This window comes from Porites lutea, chromosome 5, assembly GCF_958299795.1.
Source record: "Porites lutea chromosome 5, jaPorLute2.1, whole genome shotgun sequence".
Lineage (NCBI taxonomy): Eukaryota > Metazoa > Cnidaria > Anthozoa > Scleractinia > Poritidae > Porites > Porites lutea.
The window spans coordinates 29,615,202-29,636,581 of record NC_133205.1 but is presented as its reverse complement, the minus strand read 5'-3'; the positions used below and the strand labels follow the sequence as shown (position 1 = coordinate 29,636,581).

At 37.1% G+C, this 21,380-nt stretch overlaps 3 protein-coding genes across 3 annotated transcripts in view; 2 read left to right on the top strand and 1 right to left on the bottom strand.

Annotated features, from left to right (window-relative positions):
• The window catches only part of LOC140937709 (zinc finger MYND domain-containing protein 19-like), a 10,993-nt gene extending 269 nt beyond the window's left edge, over positions 1–10,724 (top strand). Inside the window, exons 2-10 of the mRNA XM_073387274.1 lie at positions 2,156–2,215; positions 3,335–3,441; positions 3,786–3,850; positions 4,655–4,730; positions 4,850–4,940; positions 5,865–5,925; positions 8,694–8,752; positions 9,659–9,724; positions 10,581–10,724. Coding sequence (XP_073243375.1) covers positions 2,156–2,215; positions 3,335–3,441; positions 3,786–3,850; positions 4,655–4,730; positions 4,850–4,940; positions 5,865–5,925; positions 8,694–8,752; positions 9,659–9,724; positions 10,581–10,661 — 666 coding nt within the window. The 3' untranslated portion in view covers positions 10,662–10,724. The remainder of the gene's footprint in view (positions 1–2,155; positions 2,216–3,334; positions 3,442–3,785; positions 3,851–4,654; positions 4,731–4,849; positions 4,941–5,864; positions 5,926–8,693; positions 8,753–9,658; positions 9,725–10,580) is intronic.
• Positions 10,725–15,980: 5,256 nt separating this feature from the next.
• On the bottom strand, positions 15,981–17,471 carry LOC140937331 (NF-kappa-B inhibitor-like protein 1). The gene has a single exon (XM_073386879.1). It carries the CDS (start codon positions 17,169–17,171, stop codon positions 16,089–16,091), a length of 1,083 nt encoding a protein of 360 aa, XP_073242980.1. The 5' UTR covers positions 17,172–17,471; the 3' UTR covers positions 15,981–16,088.
• A 74-nt stretch (positions 17,472–17,545) lies between these two features.
• On the top strand, positions 17,546–21,018 carry LOC140937332 (endothelial differentiation-related factor 1 homolog). The gene is made up of 6 exons (XM_073386880.1): positions 17,546–17,714; positions 18,495–18,546; positions 18,733–18,810; positions 19,578–19,660; positions 20,546–20,639; positions 20,827–21,018. The coding sequence occupies exons 1-6, from the start codon at positions 17,637–17,639 to the stop codon at positions 20,889–20,891; spliced, it is 450 nt and encodes a 149-aa protein (XP_073242981.1). The 5' UTR covers positions 17,546–17,636; the 3' UTR covers positions 20,892–21,018.
• The last annotated feature ends 362 nt before the right edge of the window (positions 21,019–21,380 follow it).

Here is a 21,380-nt window from a genome sequence, read left to right as displayed (position 1 = left end):
TGTACGTACGCTGGAGGAAGGGTGGTTTTCGAACACAACGTGCTTCAAGTAATACTAAAATACACTTTCTAGTCTTCGAAGGTTTGATTTCGTCTAAGTTACTAAACTTAGTTAGTGAATGCATTGCACATATCTACATGTAATTTCTTAAGCATAAGATTTTGACTTTTATAATCAAGTTTACATCATTGCATGCATCTGCATTATCTTGTCTCATGTTTACAAGTCAGAAGGCCGACTTGGTTTGAGATGTTTGATGATAATACGATGACTGAGGATGTATTTACTGATACTAATTTAGTATTTGCATACGCTGGGAGCAGGGAAAATTTGAAAAAAAAAAATTCCTTTTGCTAGAAAGATCCAAGGGCCTCTGTTCCTAGGCTATAGACATTTAGCTGATACAGTTGAAACTCTCCTTACGACCACTCTCATGAGCGACCAGCTCCAGAACTTTAACTTTGTAATGAAAAGCTCTCGTAAGCCACCACTCCCAAAGGGGACCGTGATGACTTTTGGGGATTACCCAACTGGACTTTTCCTTTGTTTTTAAGCTCTCGTAACTGACCACTCAGAGTCTTAGTTTTATAATTCAACACTTTAATGAATCTGCACACTGTGCTGATGTCCCATTGATAAAGATCTTGTACAGTGCAGTAATTGTATTTGGAAAAATTCAAGGTTATATCATTAGCGACCACTTACAGCCTGCATAGCAACATCCACTCCCAGAATTATGAGTTTCTGAAGCTGTCGTTAGCAACTACCCTCTATTGTTTTACCATGAGGTTGCTTATGAGAGCTCATTTTTGTAAGTGACCAGCTCTAGTTACAACCTTTTTTGTTGAATTTCTGAGGTGGTCGCTTTCGAGAGCTTCAATTGTATTTACATGTCCATTTTGAGTGTATTAGCGTTGAGTGGAGGTACAGCTTTTCAGAAACCATCCTTCTAGCAGAGCTTTTCTTTCACTTTCTCGATTATGGTGTACTCATGAAAGACCCTGCATGAATCAAATTTTAAACCCAGGATAGCTATGGCTTGGTACAATAGATGCTCATGCGAAAAAAATCAGTTTGACTAGAGAAAAAAAGATTGAATGGTCAAGTGTGCTACTGTGACTTCAAAACTTTGACGCAATTCAGGCACAGCTTCCTTGTCTCCTTCTAAATCAGGAAGAAGGCTCTGCTTGCAAGGGGTCCGGGAACATGTAAATCTTGTGAGCTTGCACGTGCTTATAATGGAATCATGAGTAGACCATGTAATCAATGGAAATGCATGACAGTGATAATAACTCACAATAGAGTAAACTGCACCTGTATCCTATATTTTCAGTGTTAGGATCACCCATTTCCACACAGTTTAACTGTTTAAGCCCCAATACTCACATACAAGTTCTTCAGACTGATCTTCATACATAATGTACATTTCCTTATAGATTAGTGGATAGGGATCAAAGCATTTTCTTTTTGGTGTTCATTTTATTCATTCTTATGACCTTTTCTCTTTACAATATTGGCCACTTTGAGGTTGCACGGGAGACTGGGTCGAGATGGTTGTTAATTGCACTGTGGGACTGTTTTGGGCGATGCATTTTCAACATGGCGCCAAATTTGTCCCCCAAACAGTGAGTCCCACAATGCACTTTGACAACCATCTCGACCCCGTCTCCTGCCCAACCTTAAAGTGGCCAATATGGGTATTGTTAGGAGAAAATTGATGTCGGTCACTGTTCGGTTTTAAAGAGTTAATGTACTAGGGTTGTAGTGAACAACACCCTTGATTTATGACTCAATCTACTTCAAGCAAGCCTTTTCTCATTTTAGTAGGCTGCTCTAGGTGTATATGGCGAGTCATTTTTTAAAAGTCACCAATCTTTTGACCACTGAAATAACCATTAACTCTTTCATTGTAGATGAATGTGTACAATATCCTGGGAAGACACTGTGATTTGATTTCTGCAACCTGTATTTGTGGAATAGGCTGTTACATGTATAAATCATTTGAATAAAAACACATTTGATATACATGATATATTCATTCATGGCAGTCATATACATTTCACAGACTTTTTATAAACAACATATTATTTACAATTTTTGTTGTTGTAATGTTATTGCAGTTCCACAACAAACTTTTCTTTAATTCATTTTGCAGCACAAGTTTTCTCTGCTAGATGAAAAAGACATCCATCTTGTGAAAAGGTTTAGATTTGAGGTTAGTCCTGAATAAAAAAATTGCACTGCACTCTTATTGGTGACTCAAGCATGGATTGCTCTATACATGTAGTTAGTACACTGTATCTCGTAGAAATAGGGCTTCTGTTGCTTGGAAATTGTACATGAACCAGGCTTAGTACCCTCCGCTCCCACCAGTCTCCTGTTTAGCATAGTAGTAGTAGAGTATCTGGGCTAGTGACCAAAACATCATAAGTTGGACTCCTGTTACGTTGGGAATACATATACTTGGATTTTTCTAGTCTTCCAAGCAGCCAGCTGTGTTATTGACTGAAAAACCATATTTCTCCTGAGAGAAAGTTGTCGTACAGCCATACTGCATCAGTGGTGAAGAATGACATCAAAAGTTTGCTTGCAACTGGTTAAGTAAATTGACCTTCTTAATACTTTCACTAATGGTGAGATTTAAGTAACATTATCTGTCACTGTGTAAACTTTTTAACGATTTGTGGACGAAATCTTGTGATGTTACCGTTCAAGTGAAATATCTTCAGCAGAATTTTCACATGGTACTATTTATTTTGAAGCATTTTACAAAGAGAAATTTGAATCTTTTTGTGAGTGAAGGGGTGAAACATCCTCACAAGGTGGCTACATATAGGTAGCTGAAGGATGGGGGATGCATGTCTTCAGTTGGCCTTTACAGGAAGTTGCTGCTACATGGGCTTTGGGTTTTGACCTCCCTTTCTTTAACAGGTTGTACAAATATATGTGTCTCTTGTCCTAGACAGGGTCTTGTTTTATGAAATGGATGCCCAGGTGGTGTATGATATGTATTTTGTTAATTGTCCAAATTTGGATCTGTCCTTCATCTCCCATGACAGTCACCTCATGTTATTTAGGGGGATTTCATGCACAAAGGGCAGTGGGGTTTTTGTCTCTCAGTGGTGGCCTGTTAATGCGGTTTATCAATCAGCTAAGACAAAAACTTTAAAATTTCAATATTTGATACACTGTCTTGAAACTGCAGTGTTTTAAATTTTTATGTATATTCTCAATTAGGAGCTTGGCCAAGGTAGTGCTGTTTTGTTTTTTGTCAAATCCTGAGTCCTAGATTACATGATTGTATTAACTGACCCAACTCATTTGATGTCGTCAGGCAAAAGTAGATGTCAACAAAGATGGTAATGGAGCTAATATTTTTGCTTATGCATTTGACCTCTCACGGGAAGAGACAAGTGGACATTACTTCCATGAATATATTTGGTAAGTCATTTTACCTTCAGTTATTTCCATTAAACTAAAGAGGGCATAACTTCTCAATTTTTCCTAAATAATATTGCCAACAGTGACAAGAATACCTCTCTGAATTAATATGATTATTATAGCAATTCTATCTAAATCATTCACAATAATAACTTAATAATACATTTTTTTGAGAACATTTTGATGCAATCGAAGGACTTAAATGTCATATGATATCCTGTTGCAAACATAATCCATAACCAGACACATGCAACTCCCATACTTAGCGTACAGTACATGACATGGCATGGTGTTTTATTGATTATTTTTAAGTAACTAAAACAATTTGCTCTTCCATTTGTCAGGGAAAGACATTGTGGTGGAGTAGCTCCTGGTTTTAGAGTTTGTCACAAGAATGGTGTTACAGTGGGTAAGTATAAAAAACATACAAAAATTACCTAGTGAGCAATAACTTAATTTAATGCACACATAGAATTACTGTAGGTTTTCCAGAAATTAACATACATAAAATTCCAAAAATTAGCCCCTCCATGTATCAACCCCTCTAAATAAAAGTGTCCAGGGCTTATACTCAGAAATTGCCAACAGATTCAAAATAAAACAAAGCAAAAACTGTACAGTAACACATAAATGTTCGCATTTGCCAAAGAACTATTACTTGTGCCAAATGATCGCAGTCAAAAAGTGTCACAGTTTATTGCTGTTGGCGTAGTTCATTCTTCCTTCTTGGCTTGGATTTCCTTGATCCATATAGATAATGTAGTTGCATGGCTGAGTTTTAGAAAGATGTACGTGGCTTCATGGCGAGTTTCAGTAAAACCTTGTTGCAATTGCAAATTACTGAGCAGACACAAATTTCCTTCCAACTTCAAGCTAGCCCAATGGATTTTGAGATGCATATTTCCCTCCCAGTATAAGCTAAGTGGATTTTGAAATGCAAATTTCCTCCCGTATATAAGCCCCTCCAAAAATTAGCCCCTCAAGGGCCTTTGAAAAATATAAGCCCCGGGGCTTATTTTCGGAATTTTACGGTACTCCACTCCACTGTCTGCCACTGGGGGCATCTTGAAGGTAATGTCTGTTTTTTGGTATCTATCCTAATCAACAGGTTGCTATTAACATGCACGGCATATTGTATACACTTAATGTATCCATCTTCATTTGGACTTGCACATATTGACCATGTCTCATTTTTTTACATGCTATTTTCCAGATAACCGATTGAATAATTTGTGTATAGTGCCCTCTGCAAATGAAAATTCCAATGTACAGTTAAAGTGTACCGAAAGGTTTGATCTTTGTTTATTTTATTATCTTCTGTATTTGATCTCCTCTTGGATTGGTTGACAGTGCTAGTGCCATGGGTCTAGTCAGCCTCAAATAACGTACAAGGGTTTTTTCCTTCCAGAAATAACAACTGTGGAAGTGAACCGAGAGAAGACCAAAGGCTTTACTGGATGGCTGTGTCCAGATTGCCACCATTTGATGCAGAACATGAGGTATTTCTCACAACATTTTTTAAACGGTTGTACTCAATCATAAAATTTACCAACTGACATGCCTATTTAAGTGCAAGGTGTTTCCAGCTAATATTGCCAACAGATATATTATCTTCCCCAGCCCTTCACTGATGGGGGAAATAGATAAGGAAAAAAGAGGGATGACAAAACATTTTGTAATGTGGCTAAATGTAATTTAGTCAAGGTTAAACACGAGGTCTCCACTACTTATCGTATGTCGGGCAGTCTTGGTCTTAATCAGCAGGGTTTTAGTAATTTTACAGCACTTTCGCAAAAGTCAATCATTTTGCTCATCCTGCCTTCGTGTGCAGTACTAGATTTATCCCTTTTGGATGTTAATTGTCTTAGATTGGTAAGTATTTGCACATTTCTCCACTGTGTGTGACTTTGCCTGATGGGTGCTGCTTAGAGGGTTGTCATGGTTACCTTCTAGGCTGGCTTGCAGCTCCTTTCGGTTTCACCAGGCACCCTCCTTGCATCCATCAATAAATTTTCTATTGTTGATGGGTTTAAACTAGTTATGATGTAGACCTTCATCATGCACTTTCTCTGGTAGAGTTTTTGATTTATCCTTGTTTGCTGTAGAAAAAATGTTTGGAAAATGCAGAGCTGTTATACAAATACAGAGCGATTTGTTGGCAGATATGCTAAATAGGCAAATTTTGAACAAAGAAAAAAAGAGAGCAAGCTTGACTTTTAATTTTTTACTTCTTTCTTCTAGAACTCTCTGCTCCTTTTTTCTTTTCTTCCTCATTTTTTCCCTTTTTTTCTGGACTTAAGTATTAACAGTTTGTTCTTGTAGGTAATTTTAGCAAAGGTTACGATCCTAATGTCTCTTTTTTGCCATTAAGCGAAAGCCCTTCACCTGACGGTTTATTGTTTTTTTTTGTTTTATTTGAACAGAATTACATGAGCTTAAACTACAAATATTATAATGCAAATGGAGAGCAAGTAACAGAAGAAGGTGGGGAGGAGTCTTTTGTTGCTAAGTTAGAAGTTTTTGTAAGGGAATGCGTCCAAATATCAGTAGGGAACCCGATCATGGGAAACGGACCCGATTAATTTTCCGATTGATTGGAATCGGTACCGGTCTATAGGCACCAGTTGCCATTTCCGATTACGATAAAAACTTTGCCGATTCAATCGGAGCCAGTTGTCATTCCGATGGTCATATGTGTCATCGTCATATAATTTTATGTGATATATAAAATGAAGCGTGTCACGAAACCAAATGATGAAAGAGTCGTTTCACTCCAAAGTGATTTCTATCGACTGTACCTTTTTCCTACTCCATCTAACAAATAACAATATTGTATGTTCCTGTATGTTGTGTTTCGAGTTTGTTGATTTGATGCGTGCCTACACGTGATTTTCGACGTTTTGCAGACGTATTTCCTTCAGTCGATCGCAAACACCACGCTGCTCCATAACATTTATGAAAATTAAAAGGAGTTAAATATTACGATGCAAAACACCACTGTTCTTCGTTGATACATAGCAAACAAAACACCTTACTGAGTAGTGCAGGGTGCAAAGAAAATCATTTTTACAGCTTGCCATTCAGGCAAGCTGAACCTAGCATTTACTAGCCCAAACGTCATTTCAACTAGCCGACGAGCAGAATTGATTTCACAGTTCTTCTGTTATTCAAATTCCTCAAAAAACATCACTTGCCCTTCGGGCAAGTTAAAAACAGAATTCACTAGCCCGATAGCAAAATCCACTAGCCCTGGGCTATCAGACACTACTTTCTTTGCACGTTGGTAGTGTGTTCTTTACTCGATACTTTCTAACAATGAAATCCAAAAACAGAACCGGAACTCACTTTCTCGAAACACAACTGGATGCATAGACTTGTTACAAGTAGACCTCAACAGGTTTCCTAGCGAGCGGAGCGAGAACAAAACCATGGATAATATAAAACCACAGGTCGGATAAACTTTTACGAAAATTTGAGTCTTCCATTCAGCGATCCTAAACGTAAGGTGCAATGCGATCTGAGGCAAAAAATACTGACCAATTAGATTGTGGCGTCAGATTGTCTCCAGGGAATTAGCAAACAGAACTGAAAGGGCACTTTCCATTTAGTCAAAATTTCAGGAATTTCCGGTTTGGCGGTAAATGGAACACGTTTCGTCGGTTCATCCCACTGGAAAATTCCCAGAAAAAGTGGAAAATCTTAAAAGGTGGTCCCGTTTCCCCGGTTGGAATTTCCGAACGGAATGTCGTGTTCCATTTACCTTTCTCGTAGTTTGTACCAGTTCCAGGTCCACCGTCGGGCACCGCGACGTACCGGGGTTTACGACCAAATGGAACAACTTTTTACCAATCGGTAAAAAGGTTTTTTTCCTAAATAGAAAGCGCCCAAAGATTCCCACACTCGCGAGTCACGGAATAGACACGGAACGAAGTTTCATACAGGGGCTACCAAAGAGAGAATGGCTTAGCGACTTTGCTGTTCTGTGAGCTTGAGCATGGTGCCACGTGAAATTGCTTTCCACTCTCAGCACTTAGGAAAATTTGCACCTGACTCTAGGTTGCTGACTTTTTGACAAAAATCAGAACCTTTTTTATTGGAGTTTTCAACTAAAGCAAACTGTGCATACAGCCGGTAAGTTGACTGTTCGACTCAATTTAATAGTGGAAAGAAAATCGAGAAAGAGAAAACCAGTTGAACGTCTCCATCAGTCACTTTTTTGAGTTCATATGCAATCAATAAACAACTTGCAGCCTGATTCTCAGACGATGTCCTCTTCTTTCTTGGGGCAATTTAGCAGTTAAAGTACACAACATGGTAACAACATTTGCATTTTGGTCGTGGATGTTCAGACTTCTTTCTATTTTTTCGCTTAAAGTCCTAAACTGTTTATTCCTCCAAAGATTCCTATAATCATGCGTTTTGGGTTCCGGTTAGCACGGACCCAAGCTATTTTAAAATTATCATTCTGAGATCGTACACTTGCAATGTACATTGCGCCATCTTCCACTCAAAAGATGCTCTTCAGCGTTATTGAATGACCTGCTGTTTCTTCTCGTGCTCATTTGATACACAAATTTAATATTTTCTGGTCATACTCTGTCGTAGGAAATACAAACAAATGTTCAAAACTGTGACGTTAAATTTCGGTGCAAACAAGACACATTTATAAGAAAGATAAGGTTAATAATAAGAAGGAACGCTTTATCTGCTGGTCTACAACATTTAAATTGGAAATTTAACGTGTTTGTACATCGAAAAACAACATTCACACTTCTGCTTTTGTGACGGGTTATTTGAGCTGCCAGATATTTTTGATGACCTATGTTAGAGTCAGTATGTTAATTGGCCCGATAAAGAATTGAGACCCGTTGCCGATTCTGTTTCATTCGGTACCGATAATATCGGGTCCGATCTTCAATGGAATCGGAAAAAATCGGTGCCAATTAAATCGGAATCGGTGAGACCAGATGCCGATATTAGGACGCGTTCCCTAAAATCCATCGGTTCATATTCCAACATTATAATATTCTGGTCAATCTTGTGATTCTGATGGCTGGTTTCCATAATTTTATTATTGCTAAGATTGCTGGAAAAAAGTTATGTGATCACAGTAATCTTGTGAAAAACATTTCTTCGTGTCAAAGAAAACATGCTTAGATGACTGATCAGAAGTCTTGGAAACTAGATATTACCTACATGTAAAAAATTGTCATAATCCTTTATGTTTGTCATTTTATTCTCCCCTTTTTCAGATGATTCACTGTCATTTTATGAATGTCATTATCCACCATGTTGCAAAATTGAAACTGAGGTAACTATAGTGAAGCTCTATTTTAGTCAGTCAGACTGTCTCTCTGAACATACATGATTATATGTACTCATCTTTAGTCAGGACACATGAGTTCATGGCACACACTTATTCATGAAGCCCAAGCTAGATTGTTATTTACCTTGATAAGCACCTGCACACATTCATTGTCTTCTTGTTAGAGGGTCCTCTATTCCCCTGTGCAAAATCCTTGAACAAAATGTGTGTAATAATATTGACACTTTTCATGTGTCACAAATAATTCCCAACGATTTCTTCAGGTTCACACAGAAATCAGGTACCGGTAGTTCGCGTTTCATGGAAAATTGAATAATAAATTCACAGGTTAGTGTTTCCTGTTGATTAACCCTTTCACTGGCAGAGTGCTTGATGGAGTTTTGCAAGGTGACTCTAACTTTTGAGTCTGCGGACAAGTTCAAGTTCATTTATTCACACTTATTCAATTACAATACAAACACGTGTTTAACTCTCCACCCGCCATCTTGGTCGCACATGATCCAGTCAAAACAAAATCCCATGATGTGACTATTCAAATGAAAGCTCTCTGCCTGTACTTTCAAATGGTGCTATTTGTTTTTCAAAATTTCACAAAATAAAATTTGGAAATTTGGTCAAAATTTGCTTTTGGCTAAATTTGGCAGTGAAAGGGTTAACCTGTTCACACTCCAAGGGTAATTCGTTTTCCCTGAAATCTCATCCAATGTACATGGCCAATACTTCGGGTGACCAATATGCCCTTAAGGCAAGTTTACATACCACAAATTGTCTGCCTGCCAAAGAAAAAGTTAATTTACATGTCTCACAAAAAATGTAGCCCCAATCATGCTCAACAATAAAAGTATGGGGGAACATGTTTATATATGAATTCTTGATGGTATTTGTTTGTAGCTTCGGGAGTTCAGCATTTGTGGACAATGTCAACAGGTGCGATACTGTGGTCCCCTTTGCCAGGAGGTGAGTGAAAAAAAAAGAAAAATTAACGTCTTTTATTGTAAGTTTTAATGTATTCCCACAGGGAATCACTTTTACACCAGCTCGGAGCCCTGCAGAACAAAATGTTCTGCAGAATTTTATTTTTTGCCAGCCAAAATTCTTAAAACTGTTGAAATTATCTTAGTTAGTGAAAGGATATAATAAAAATTGATGGTATTGGCAATCACATACATGTAACAAAAATAAAAATTACTTTGTGAAGTAACGTTTGTCCTATGTTGTTTCCATTTTTCAGTTTTACTTCTAACTTGGATGCCATTTACGTTCTCTGATAATTTATCTAGTATGTTGTAGTATAACCTTTATTGTGTAAAAGGAGTCAATCTGACTTCAAAGGGAAGGGGGAAGAGAAATTTGTGAATGTAGCTGTTGGCCATGATAATTTAAAACAAAAAGGATGATAATTTTGGCAAAATTGACTTTAAATGGGCACATTGTGCAAAGTTGAGGGGACTATGATAATTAAAAAAAATTCCAGAAAATTTAAATCATTACATCCTTTCATCGTTAGTTTCCCTCTCCATTTTTTGTAAAATTTCATTCTGTAAAAAAATGTGTTACTGACACTTAAACAGTTTTTACTGAATACATTCATAATGTTATTTGTGGGACCCTTTACATTAATTTTGTACAGTTGTGTTGCAGAGAATAAGGAATTTTACTTAAGCACAGTGTTACCAACATAATATAGTTGCCCTGTTTTGTCACATTATTATCTTGTTTTAATAATTATTCATGTATTCATAAATAATAATAATAAATTATTGTTTTAGCCCAATGGCTTATTTAACCTGGTTTTCCCAATTACATTTTTCAGAGAGACTGGCCATTGCATAAGAAGTACTGCAAAGAAAAAGCAAAACAACGGATTAGTTATGAGCTTACTCCAGAACGTTAGGCATCAAAAACCTTACCCTGCGAGCAGAGGCTACATTTTCGCTTTGTCAGCTGTTGTGGGAAAAGTAGCCTTTTCCGACAACCATTCAATTTTTTATCATGCATGCGTGAAATTCGTCACACGATTCACAAGCAAAATTAATCGTCAGGTCCGTTGTCAATTGGCGCGAGTTTCGTGGGAATAAAAAAATTACGACAAGAACTCTGATCTGCTACACAAGACAAACGCAAGACTCACGCAAAGCTCTAAACTGGTCAAGAACAGGAAAAAACCTGTTTGTTTAATATATTCATCCAGATTTTTGGACAGATTTGAACGGTTGTCAGCAGAGGCTACTTTTCGCACACCAGCTCATACAGCGAAAATGTAGCCTCTGCTCACAGGGTACAAAAACCTACAACCATTATGTGATAATAAATAATTATTCTTGTACAGAAGAGAGTGAAAAAACTGTTATATTTAGGACATAATTATTGTTATTATAGTCACATTTTAGATTTTTCAGACTTGTTCCCTTAGTTACTGGTATTTCTTTCATAACTGAAAAAGTACATGACTTTATTAATAGCCTTGAAAAAGTAGGGTTTTTTGTAAATTAAATAGATAGAGTTTCCTCTTGGTTGTATATTAAGATTTATTTAAAGTAATTGTTTATTTACAAGTTTTATTATTTTTTTCTGACCACATTCATGTTACAGAATTGCCATGACCTGTATTCTTAAAATAACCAAGGGTGGATTTAGGGTTGGGGCCCTCGCCCCCCAACCCCCTTTATTACACATTACATGTTCAATATGGAATCCAGGCATTTGCTAAATTTAACAGTCCAGAATGCACTAGATTGCATCTCACTCAGAGAATTTCAATCTCAAAAAATCTTCCTGGAGGAGCATGTGCCTGAAACTCCCAAGAAAAGTGTGCCGTCCACAGTCCTGGTGGGCACTATTGCGCCCATATTGTGACTGTATACTATATCTCTAGGCCCCTTCTATCACAACATCCTCCATCCGCCCCTGATAACACTGGTCTACTGGTTGTCAGGAAATGTATCTTCCAGATTTTGCAGTGGATACATACATGTTTGTAACCAATTTGAAACAGAAGAAACCATGATCAAGGCTTCATTGTAACAAACTGTTTATTTTTGCCTGTGAGTAACCTCCCCTTTCATGCATATTAATAATATTATAAAAGTTATGCTGGATGTGCTGTCAAATAGTGATAAAAAATGAGAACATGCAAATTTAAGAAGTGATAACTTGTTGTAATATTGTACCTGATGAAAACACGGCTGAATTTGCATTAATTTCATTTTTCTCGGACTTTGAAATCCTAAACTGACAGAGCGGCTGGTTTAAAATTAGTAGTCACCAGCATATGCACAAGTGTGAGCATAAAGGTTTGGTAATTCCACTGTTGCAAAGTATTGTTCTAAATTTAAAATATGTGCATATGCACATATTTTTATCCACATACGATACGCAGTCACATAAAAATTACAGGACAGTGGAAATCCACCCTATTTTACACAAAAGGGACCAACACATAAACTAGTAAAAAGGTGAAACCTTGAACTCTCATATCTTTGCTTTGTCCAATGCTGGTCAATAGTCATTTTCGCAAAAGTACCATATTTGGGATGAGAAGAAAAGATACCGGTAACTCATTAACCAAACTTGGTGAAGGACTTGAAGCAATTTTACTCCACATTCAAGCCACTCCAAAAATGGGAGCTTATGCAACAATGACAGTGACAGCTACAAAAACGTCACTTAAAAAGCGAATTCTCGCTGCTTCAAACTTTAACGCGCTCACTATCTCGTTCAGTGCGTCAAATTTCAGCAAGTTATTTTTTTTCTTGGGTTGAATTCTTAAGAGTGTACCAAAGTTCAGGAAAAGAAAAAAAAAGTTGTTTTCTTGTGTTGTTTCCCCCTCCACAAAACGTGGAATTAGGCACTTTCACATCGTAGTTGTGCACTGATGGCAAAGAAATGTACAAGAAAGTATAATGCACATGTAAGTTGTTGATAAACCTGCTTTTGATAAACCTTCTTTTTTGAAGCTGCAGCAAGGGTTTCCAAAATCGTACTTGCCTTGCATTATCCTGGATAAAATGTGTAGTCCAACCATTCAAGTCGCAAACAGAACATTTTTTTTCCTTTTCTGTACTTTCAGTCAATGCAAAAGTTCTTAGATAGTTTATAAGCTAGAAGTCCATATCTAGACAGTATAAATAGTACCATAATCTTTGAATCTTGATAATTATTTTGAGTTCTTCTCAAAACTGAAAAGACAAGGGCAGTAAGAATTACATTATTAATTCTCCTACTAAGTCATAATACAGCATAACTACTAAGATTTGACCAGAAAAGGTTAAACCCTCCATGATAAATTGTCCTCTGTTAACCAGTAACTTTTGTTAATCGAGTCAAATCTCTTCATAGAGAATGGCTACCTCATGTCTCAACAACAGCCCATTAATTTTTTGCCCTGAAGACATTTTACTTTCATATTAACCTCAAAGCAAATGGTTATATACTTAGCTCTTTCCCTGAGGCTGTCTTGGAGAAGTTTGACCTTCTGTAATTCAATTTTATACATGAAAAAAGGACACTCGTTTCTGTTACAGCTGTTATAATAATAATCTAAATTAAAGTTTGTTGTGAAATACAGTCGACTCTCTCCTAACGGACACCTCTATAAGATGGACACGTCTGTAAAACGGACACTTAGAGTTGGTCTCTGCCTTTTTTTACTCCCTTTATTTGACTCTCTATAAGACGGACACCTCTCTAATATGGATACTTAGTGCCAGTCCCAAAGGTGTCCATCTTGGAGAGAGTTGACTGTATGCAATTATAGCAGTAGTGGCAGAGTCTAGTTTGCTGAATAAAGTTACTAGCTAGACACTTTGAACAAGAGAAACACATGTTCATAGTAAATATATAAAGGGCCGTTACCTGGAATTAAGCCTCCAGTGACTTCTTGATTCTACTTCCAGAGAATTTGATATTTAATGTAGTAGTCATGTGGCATCTTTTTCAAGCCACACCTGTTCAACTGCACCATTTGAGTTACAGTCAATTAACTCTCTCACAGTGAACAATTCCTTGTTAATAACACAGGATGAGTTTTGATTTGACTTCTACATCTGTATTGTCTGTAAGAGTACATTTGTTGTATGGTAGTTAATTTTTTATCTCAGGCAATTTTTGTTTTTCTTATTTGTTTTTGGGTATCATGTAATGTATTCTAATAACGTTGAAACAAAGGAAATGTAAGACTTACCTGAGATAAAAAAATAACTACCACATATACAGGGAAATCACTTTGTGAAAATTAATGGACTTTAACTATAAGTGGAGTGGCAGAGATGAGCCTTTTTCAGTAACATTGCTACAGCCAGTATATATAGCACAAACCATGCAATTGGTCAGCTGCTTTTTTGCAGGCAAACAAAAGTGTCTATCAAGTTTGGTGTTTTCGCCGCACCAAATTAAAACTGCTGTATCAAATTGATTCACTAGGTGCCACTCTTTTGCCGTACTTAATTCATCAGTTAGGGTTTGGCACATGTTTTTATATTTTTATACGTTTCCAAGCATGTTACATCCCTTGTCATCTGAAAGCTTCAATAATTAAGCTTTAAACTCCAGTGGTAAACTAAGCTTTTTCATAAGTTTCTATTGCATCTCAATGGCCTTTGGTCATTGAATGCAGATTGAATAACCGCTTGTATAATAAGACTGTAAACTTTTCGCATTGAGAGTTGTTGTCACTCATTACTGTTTTCATTGTATCTTTGCCTGCAGCTCTCTCTCCTTGCTCCTCACAATTTAAAGACTGATTGTAGCTAAGCAACTGTAAATAAAATCGTTGAATTAAATATGAGTCTTGTTTACTGTGTTGTTCAATTTAACATTCATGATGCACCGTGATTCCTTTTGTTGACACTGGAACAAAAAGGGCTTTCTGTGATTCACGCACACACCTATGAAAGTGGTTCTCATCGATCACATCTCTAAGGTAACTGCATATGTTCACCTGCACTTCCTAACCATCAGTTACTGCTAGTTACATACTTTAGGCACTTGGAATAAGACTCAAGCAAGTCATTCATTGAACTGATGGCCTTGAATCCCATTGGGATTGGGATGCTCAGAATCGGATTTGAGTAATATGAGTGAGGTGAGGCTTTACTCCCCTCATGTTATTACTCATGCCTCACCCTCCTTCCCTCCTAAGTCCTCAGCTTTTGGGCCAAGGGAATGGTTGCTCTTCAGACTAGAGCTGTTTTAACAACACAAGCAGGACAATTTCTTGAAAAGGAAAATTGGACTAGTCATTGAATGTCTTTAAAATCTATCAATACAATTATCATTGTAGTTTTAGCAAGGAAAATATGTGAACTGAACACGACCTCAGGTGCTTAATTTGCTGCTCTGCCATTGATCATCAGAAATACACATGCTGTCATCACTGTTGTTGTGTTGTCTTTGTTAAATCTGCCTAATTGAAATGGATAAGTGTCATAACCATGGATCTTCCTAAAGAAAGACTTGTTCATCATCTACCTTCTTGAAAAAAAACACAGTATAATAATTATTTATGTCTGTGGTGAACGAAAATGTCATTTCACTGGCCTGTCAAGAAACCTAGAGAACTCTTGCAAATTTTGGGCTGCAGACAGAGTGGCAGGAAGGGGCTGACAGCAAGCTCCATGTGTTTTAGTGAGAGATTTTTAATCAAAGCACTTTGATTGAAAAACACTATTAAAAATGTGGAGTAAAAATATGCTGAGGGGTAAACTATGTTTTTGTTTGACCAATGATGAATTTATTGATCATTTAATAAATGCTTAATGACTGGTCCTGAGGGAAAAAGTTAACAGTTTCCCGAGGGACCAGTCTTTAAGTGATTTGTTATAAAGTGAAACCCTGTTACTATAAATCACCAATGGGCCACAAAAATTTGACCGTACTGAAGGCAGGGTGACCGTATGAATGATGGTTTTTTACAAGAAAATGTATGGCCGTTTTGCCAGGTGGCAAAAAAAGACGCTGTAATAATGAGGTGACCGTATTACCGAGGTGGCCGTAAGGCAGGGTTCCACTGTATACCTGGAAATTCATTAAACCTTGCTGTAACGGCAGTCATCAGTCAACATTCGCAGGTAACATTGTTACCCTCTGACATCATAGATTTTGCAATGTTACCCACTCAGAGATTTTGGCAGGAAACAGTTTCATTGTTAGATCTCATGTGACCTTGAAGTAACCAATGAGAGCACACGCTGTTGAGAAAAAATTTCCAGATATATAACAAAATAGTTTGCTGTTTTAATTGATAACTCTCACTTAACTAATATTGACTGACTTTAAACTCCCATAAGGTTTTGATGCTTTTGTTATTTTCTTGAATAATATTTCAATCTAAAAGTGAATTAATTTCTTGAGATAGTTTTTTAACTTGTTCAATAATCCTTTCTTTGTCACCAGTATAGAGTCTATTACCGCATTTTTGCAGAAATTTATCCGGGTGCCACCTTACTTGCTGTTCTTTCAAAAACTTCTTTCTTCCTTCTTCTTCCGATATCATTTCTGACCACTTAACAATAAGATTGATCATTTCTGTAGCATCACCTAGTTCTCCAGGCCAGGATATATCAGTAAACGTAAGATCTGTCCTTAAACCACTGTCAAAGATTGTTTGACATTGGGTTTCATACTCAGTCTGAGATGCTGCCAGTTTTAATTTTTGACGTTCAACTGACATTTGCGTCATGTAAGCCTCATGTTCCTGCTCAAGCTCTTTTGTCCTCTTTCTTGCCTCTTCTTGTTTCTCATATCTTTTCCTTTCTGCTTCTTTCTGTTGTTTTCTTTCACTTGAAGCCTTCTTTTGTCGCCTTTCATGCACAATCCTCTCCACCCATTCATCATAAGACTCGTGAGCTGATCCGTGGTAATCTTCCTCGCTGTATTTACAAAAATCTTCTTGACCAGCTTCAAACTGCAACTTCCGTTGCCATTCTAATTCCTCCTCCTGTTTTGACATCTCCTCCATTTCAATTCTCCATTGCTGTTTTCTCAGAGCCTCTGCTTCCTCTCGCCGCTGACAGTAGGCTCTTTTTAACTGACTAAGACATTCCCTTGCTGTTTTTCCGTCGCTATTTTTCATGTCAAGAACTTGACGACTACATAAATTTAATAACGGTACAATCAAGTCATTGAATGCAGAAATCCGCGAAGTTTCTGTCGCGTATTTCAAAGCAAAGTGAAGAGGTGTATTCCCATCGCTGTCTATAACTTCCACATCTGCTCCGTTTTTCAAAAGTAACCTCATTATCGCATCATTTCCGAGAAGACAAGAAGCATGCAGAGCAGACCTTCCTTTACGATCCACAATAGTAGTTAAGTAAGATGGTTTGTATTTCTTAAAAAGCGATCGTACGCGATGTAGCTTCCCAGCCTTAATGTAACGAAAAAGTTTTTCCTCCGTAGACTTACCCATGATTTTCTGGCTGAAGAAAAAATGTGTCAAAAATCCGCTAAGAAAAAGGTTAGACTATACGAAAAACCGCCATATTGGAATTTTAACATCTAGAGCCCAGCTGCCCGCTCGGTCGTTCTCACCTCAAGCCTCATTTCCAGGATTTTCTTCTTCCGGTTTGAATAAAAAGTTAATTAAATAGCTCAGCTACATTGCCAAGAATATTCTATTTTCACCCGCGAAATAAATCTACTGGACCGAAAAGCGCTGATTATTTCATTGCTCTGATGCAAGATTCGAGATCTGGTACAATCCGGTGCGATCTGATGCAACAAACAAGAAAGAGCTGAGCCTGCTATTACATGTAACAGGGCAGCGTTTTTTCACGCATGCTGACGCATGCTTTATTCTTGGCCTTGATTCGTAGTTCAAACACTTTTACTTTTCAGTACCAAACTAAGAGAACGGTATTTCTTCAAAATAAATATGGCTGAATCTGACTGGGACTCGGTGACATATCTTCGCAAGAAAACACCAAGGGCAGCTGAACTCCGATCAAAACAGGTATAATAAATAGATGAAGTAACTGGTTTTTTAGCTTATGTACTGTGATGATATACAAAGCTTTAATACAATAATCTGGAGTTGTGTTCATTTGCACGGAGCATTATTTCGTTATTTTTCTCTTGCAATTATTGTTTTTTCTTTTTACCTAAAAACTGAATGTCTTGAGGGTTTTGAACATAGTTTACTGGGACAAGACCTGACTAATGATAACTATAACAAAATTCTCTAATTTGATTGGCTATCAGCAGCCAGCAAGATCCTCCCTGTCAATTCTGGAATTCAAGATCATATCTGGGAATGTCATTTCCCTTGAATGAACAGGGTCAAATAATTTCCATAGAAGAAGGGTCAGGTTTAGGGGTGTTATCAAGGCTAAAAATTTATAAATTTATACTTTATTTATACTGCAACTTTAGATTTAGATGTAAAGGCTGGCATTACTTATTGGGCATGAATAACAACACATTTGCTCTACATGTTTGAGGCGAATTTATATCAAAAAAGCTCCTGGTAGATTCCCTAGTTACTTAAGAGAACGTGAAGTGGTGAAGGCACCAAGCAGAGTAGGTTTGAACCCTGGAAGTGACATTGGGTTGAGTTTGTTGTTGGTTCTTGTCCTTTCTTTAAGATTTTTTTAATCTGTTAATAATCAGTTTAATAATTTTCCCCTGTCCTCAAAATTTAACGTTTCCGATTCCAGTTTGATCAGGAATGGTAAACAAAGAACCACTTAGCACTACCTCAAAATTGTTATTTGATTTATTTCTTATTTTTAAGGCAGTTGCACAAGCACAAAGACATGGTGGTGCTGTAGAAACAACACAAAAGTGTAAGTTTATGCCCCCTGGTGGTTTGTATGGTTGTAATGGTAGTGACACTAGGTAATGAAAATAAAGAAAATAATTTCATCATTGTCCTGTTTTGCAAGTGAATTCTCCATGCTGTACACTAGCAGTGTATACAGAAGAAAAGAGGAAAGAAAATGTAATGTGTAACAATTTTGTTTTACTTTTAGATGGTGCTGGTGCAAACAAGCAGCACTCTTCCAGCAAGGATACTGCTAAACTTGATCGGGAGACAGAAGAGTTACATCGTAAGTAAATTTATCATGATGTCTGTGTGCACAGAAAACTATTCCTGATAAGAATCAGTGAAGCTAAGCACATTCAAGTTGTTTGAATCATCACACTCCAAATTAAGTTTGAGGTGATTGTTCAGTCATGACAAATGTTATAACCTGTAAGCCAAATCAAATGCTAGTGAACTATTAAGAACACAGCATTTTAATTTATTCACAGAATTCCTTGCAATAAGTAAAATCTGTAAATAATAACCTTATTGGTACTTAATTTTGTGGGTCTTTAATAACACATTTTTCTGTGGGTTTTCTTGTGTGGCATGTATTTCAATATTATTTTATTAAAAGTTGTTAAACTGAACAAGATTTTGAGGGATAGTCTCTTGACACGTCTAGAACAAAAAAAAAATGGTCTCCTGACCTAAGGTGAAGCAAGTCCATATCTGATAAATTGTTTTGAAGCAAGTCTGAAGACCTCCAGTGAGGGGCAGAGCTTAGCACTTTATTTCTACGGCATTTCTTGTTCTTCTTGGTGGTTGAACGGTCTTGGTTATTATTATAGTTTGCCATGTTTGCAGTTTTACACATGCAATATGTGGGCTGTGATTAACCTACAGTGAGATGTTTGCTGGGAAATTTCACATTTTCCATCATGATGATGGTAAAATTCTAATTTTCTGTAATAGTAGAATCCTACTCACTAAGTCCTGTAAAATCATTCACATACGGTTTTGTAAAGTTAACGGACAAAAGTCAGTTTGAGCTATTCAAATTTTTATCAGATGAAAAAGTTTCTCTTGATGTTGGAAAGCTCATTCAGCAGATGAGAATGGAGAAGAAATTAACACAGAAGGACTTAGCAACGGTAAGATGACCATTCAGTTACAGTGTTGTAGACATGACATCTTCTTAGCACCAATTATATAAATACCAGAATGGTAAGTGTAGGAAGTGGCATAAATGGCATAGAGTGCTGCAAAATTAACTAAGTGTCAGGTTTTTGATTTATTGCCACCTTGATCCTTTCTGGATTCAGCAGTGCAACCCAAAGGTGCAGTTTTAAGGTGATATTCAGACCACAGCATACTAGACCAGTCTGGCCCAGATATGGACTTCAACTTTATTTGAACCTCTCAAAGTCAGTTTGGCCATGTAATGTTAGATCTTTCTTTTTCACTTTTATTTGAATGTTACATTTCATATGCTATTTTCAGTATTTTCAGGGCTAAAAATTGCGGCCTGTATCAGGCACATTTGCGAATAAAGATTTCACTTATGTGACTAAAATTTCTCCATTGGTAGCGATTTTGCGACCGTTTTATAGCCTAGCTTATAAATAAATTATATTTAACAGCCTTGTGTCTTACTTGTTACTGGCTGCTGCATCTTTATCTGAAAAATCCAGCGGAAAAATTAAGGAATTACTCACAAATTGTGATGCGGACTTTTTTTAATTTCGAGCCCTGCTTTTTTAAACCACTGAAGAAGAAGGATCCCCCTTGAAACGTCTTATTTTCCTCCTTTTTCAGAGCATATTTTTAAAAACTTTGACATTTGTACAATTAATTGCATTGCACAGTTTTTTATAATTGTTTCAAAATTTATAAATCTGTCTTTGCGAAGATTTTTCAGACCCATATAAAACAGTTTACTGGTAGATAATGTTAGCGTAAGCGTATCCTTGGAGTTTTGAGCTTACAGGTGTTTCACCTTGTCTTCTAACCATCACCATTCTATCTTTATTTCTCAGAAAATCAATGAAAAGCCTCAGGTGATAATGGATTATGAGTCCGGAAAAGCAATTCCGAACAATCAAGTGATGAGTAAAATTGAGCGTGCACTTGGTGAGTGTAAGGAACAATACATTACCATTTTGTCTGTGTTTTGTTAATGGTAAATTGACCCCAATTTCAGCATAGGCTTGGCACCCATGTTAACCATGCATACCAAGCATTCATGGTATTCTGAGTTAGTATTTAACTAAAAGAGGTGGTGTTCATTGGTGATTTTTTCCTTTTTTAAATGTTGCAGGTGTCAAGCTTCGTGGGAAGGACAAAGGGAAGCCGTTAGCGCCTGGTGGCAAGGGGAAGAAGTGACACTTTGCAAAGCTTGTGTTCAATATCATTTCGCTCCTTGCCAGAGAATGAAGTTCAGGATGTCTGTTCTCCTAAAGCAGCATAATTTTATTATATTTACAATAAACTGCATTTTGAGCTCTGAAAATTTGTATGTCGAAGCAATAATCACCGGTATCTACCACATTTATCATTTTGTTAGCGTGATTCCATCTGTCACATGCCTTGTTCACTTTCATTGGGTGCAGGCATGAGTGGACATTCGATTGAATTAAAAGTTTTCAATCTGCAGGTGTGAGGGCTGGCAGCTAGATTATAATGCATCTCATCAGGCCCTAGTTGTTCAAAAGCTGGATAATGCTATCCATCAGATAAATCTCTATCTACCAGATTGATATTAGGGAAACCAATTGCACTATCCATTGGATAGAGATTTAGCTGGTATATAATGCCATCCACCTTTTCTTCAACTGGGCCCAGGTCTTTAAAGACGCTTAGGCTGACGGCATC

Coding starts and splice junctions, on each gene's coding strand:
- LOC140937331 (XM_073386879.1), bottom strand. CDS start 17,171: ATGGGTAAGTCTACGGAGGAAAAACTTTTTCGTTACATTAAGGCTGGG.
- LOC140937332 (XM_073386880.1), top strand. CDS start 17,637: ATGGCTGAATCTGACTGGGACTCGGTGACATATCTTCGCAAGAAAACA. Junction 18,811..19,577: donor GGAGACAGAAGAGTTACATC/GTAAGTAAATTT, acceptor AATTTTTATCAG/ATGAAAAAGTTTCTCTTGAT. Junction 19,661..20,545: donor CACAGAAGGACTTAGCAACG/GTAAGATGACCA, acceptor TTTATTTCTCAG/AAAATCAATGAAAAGCCTCA.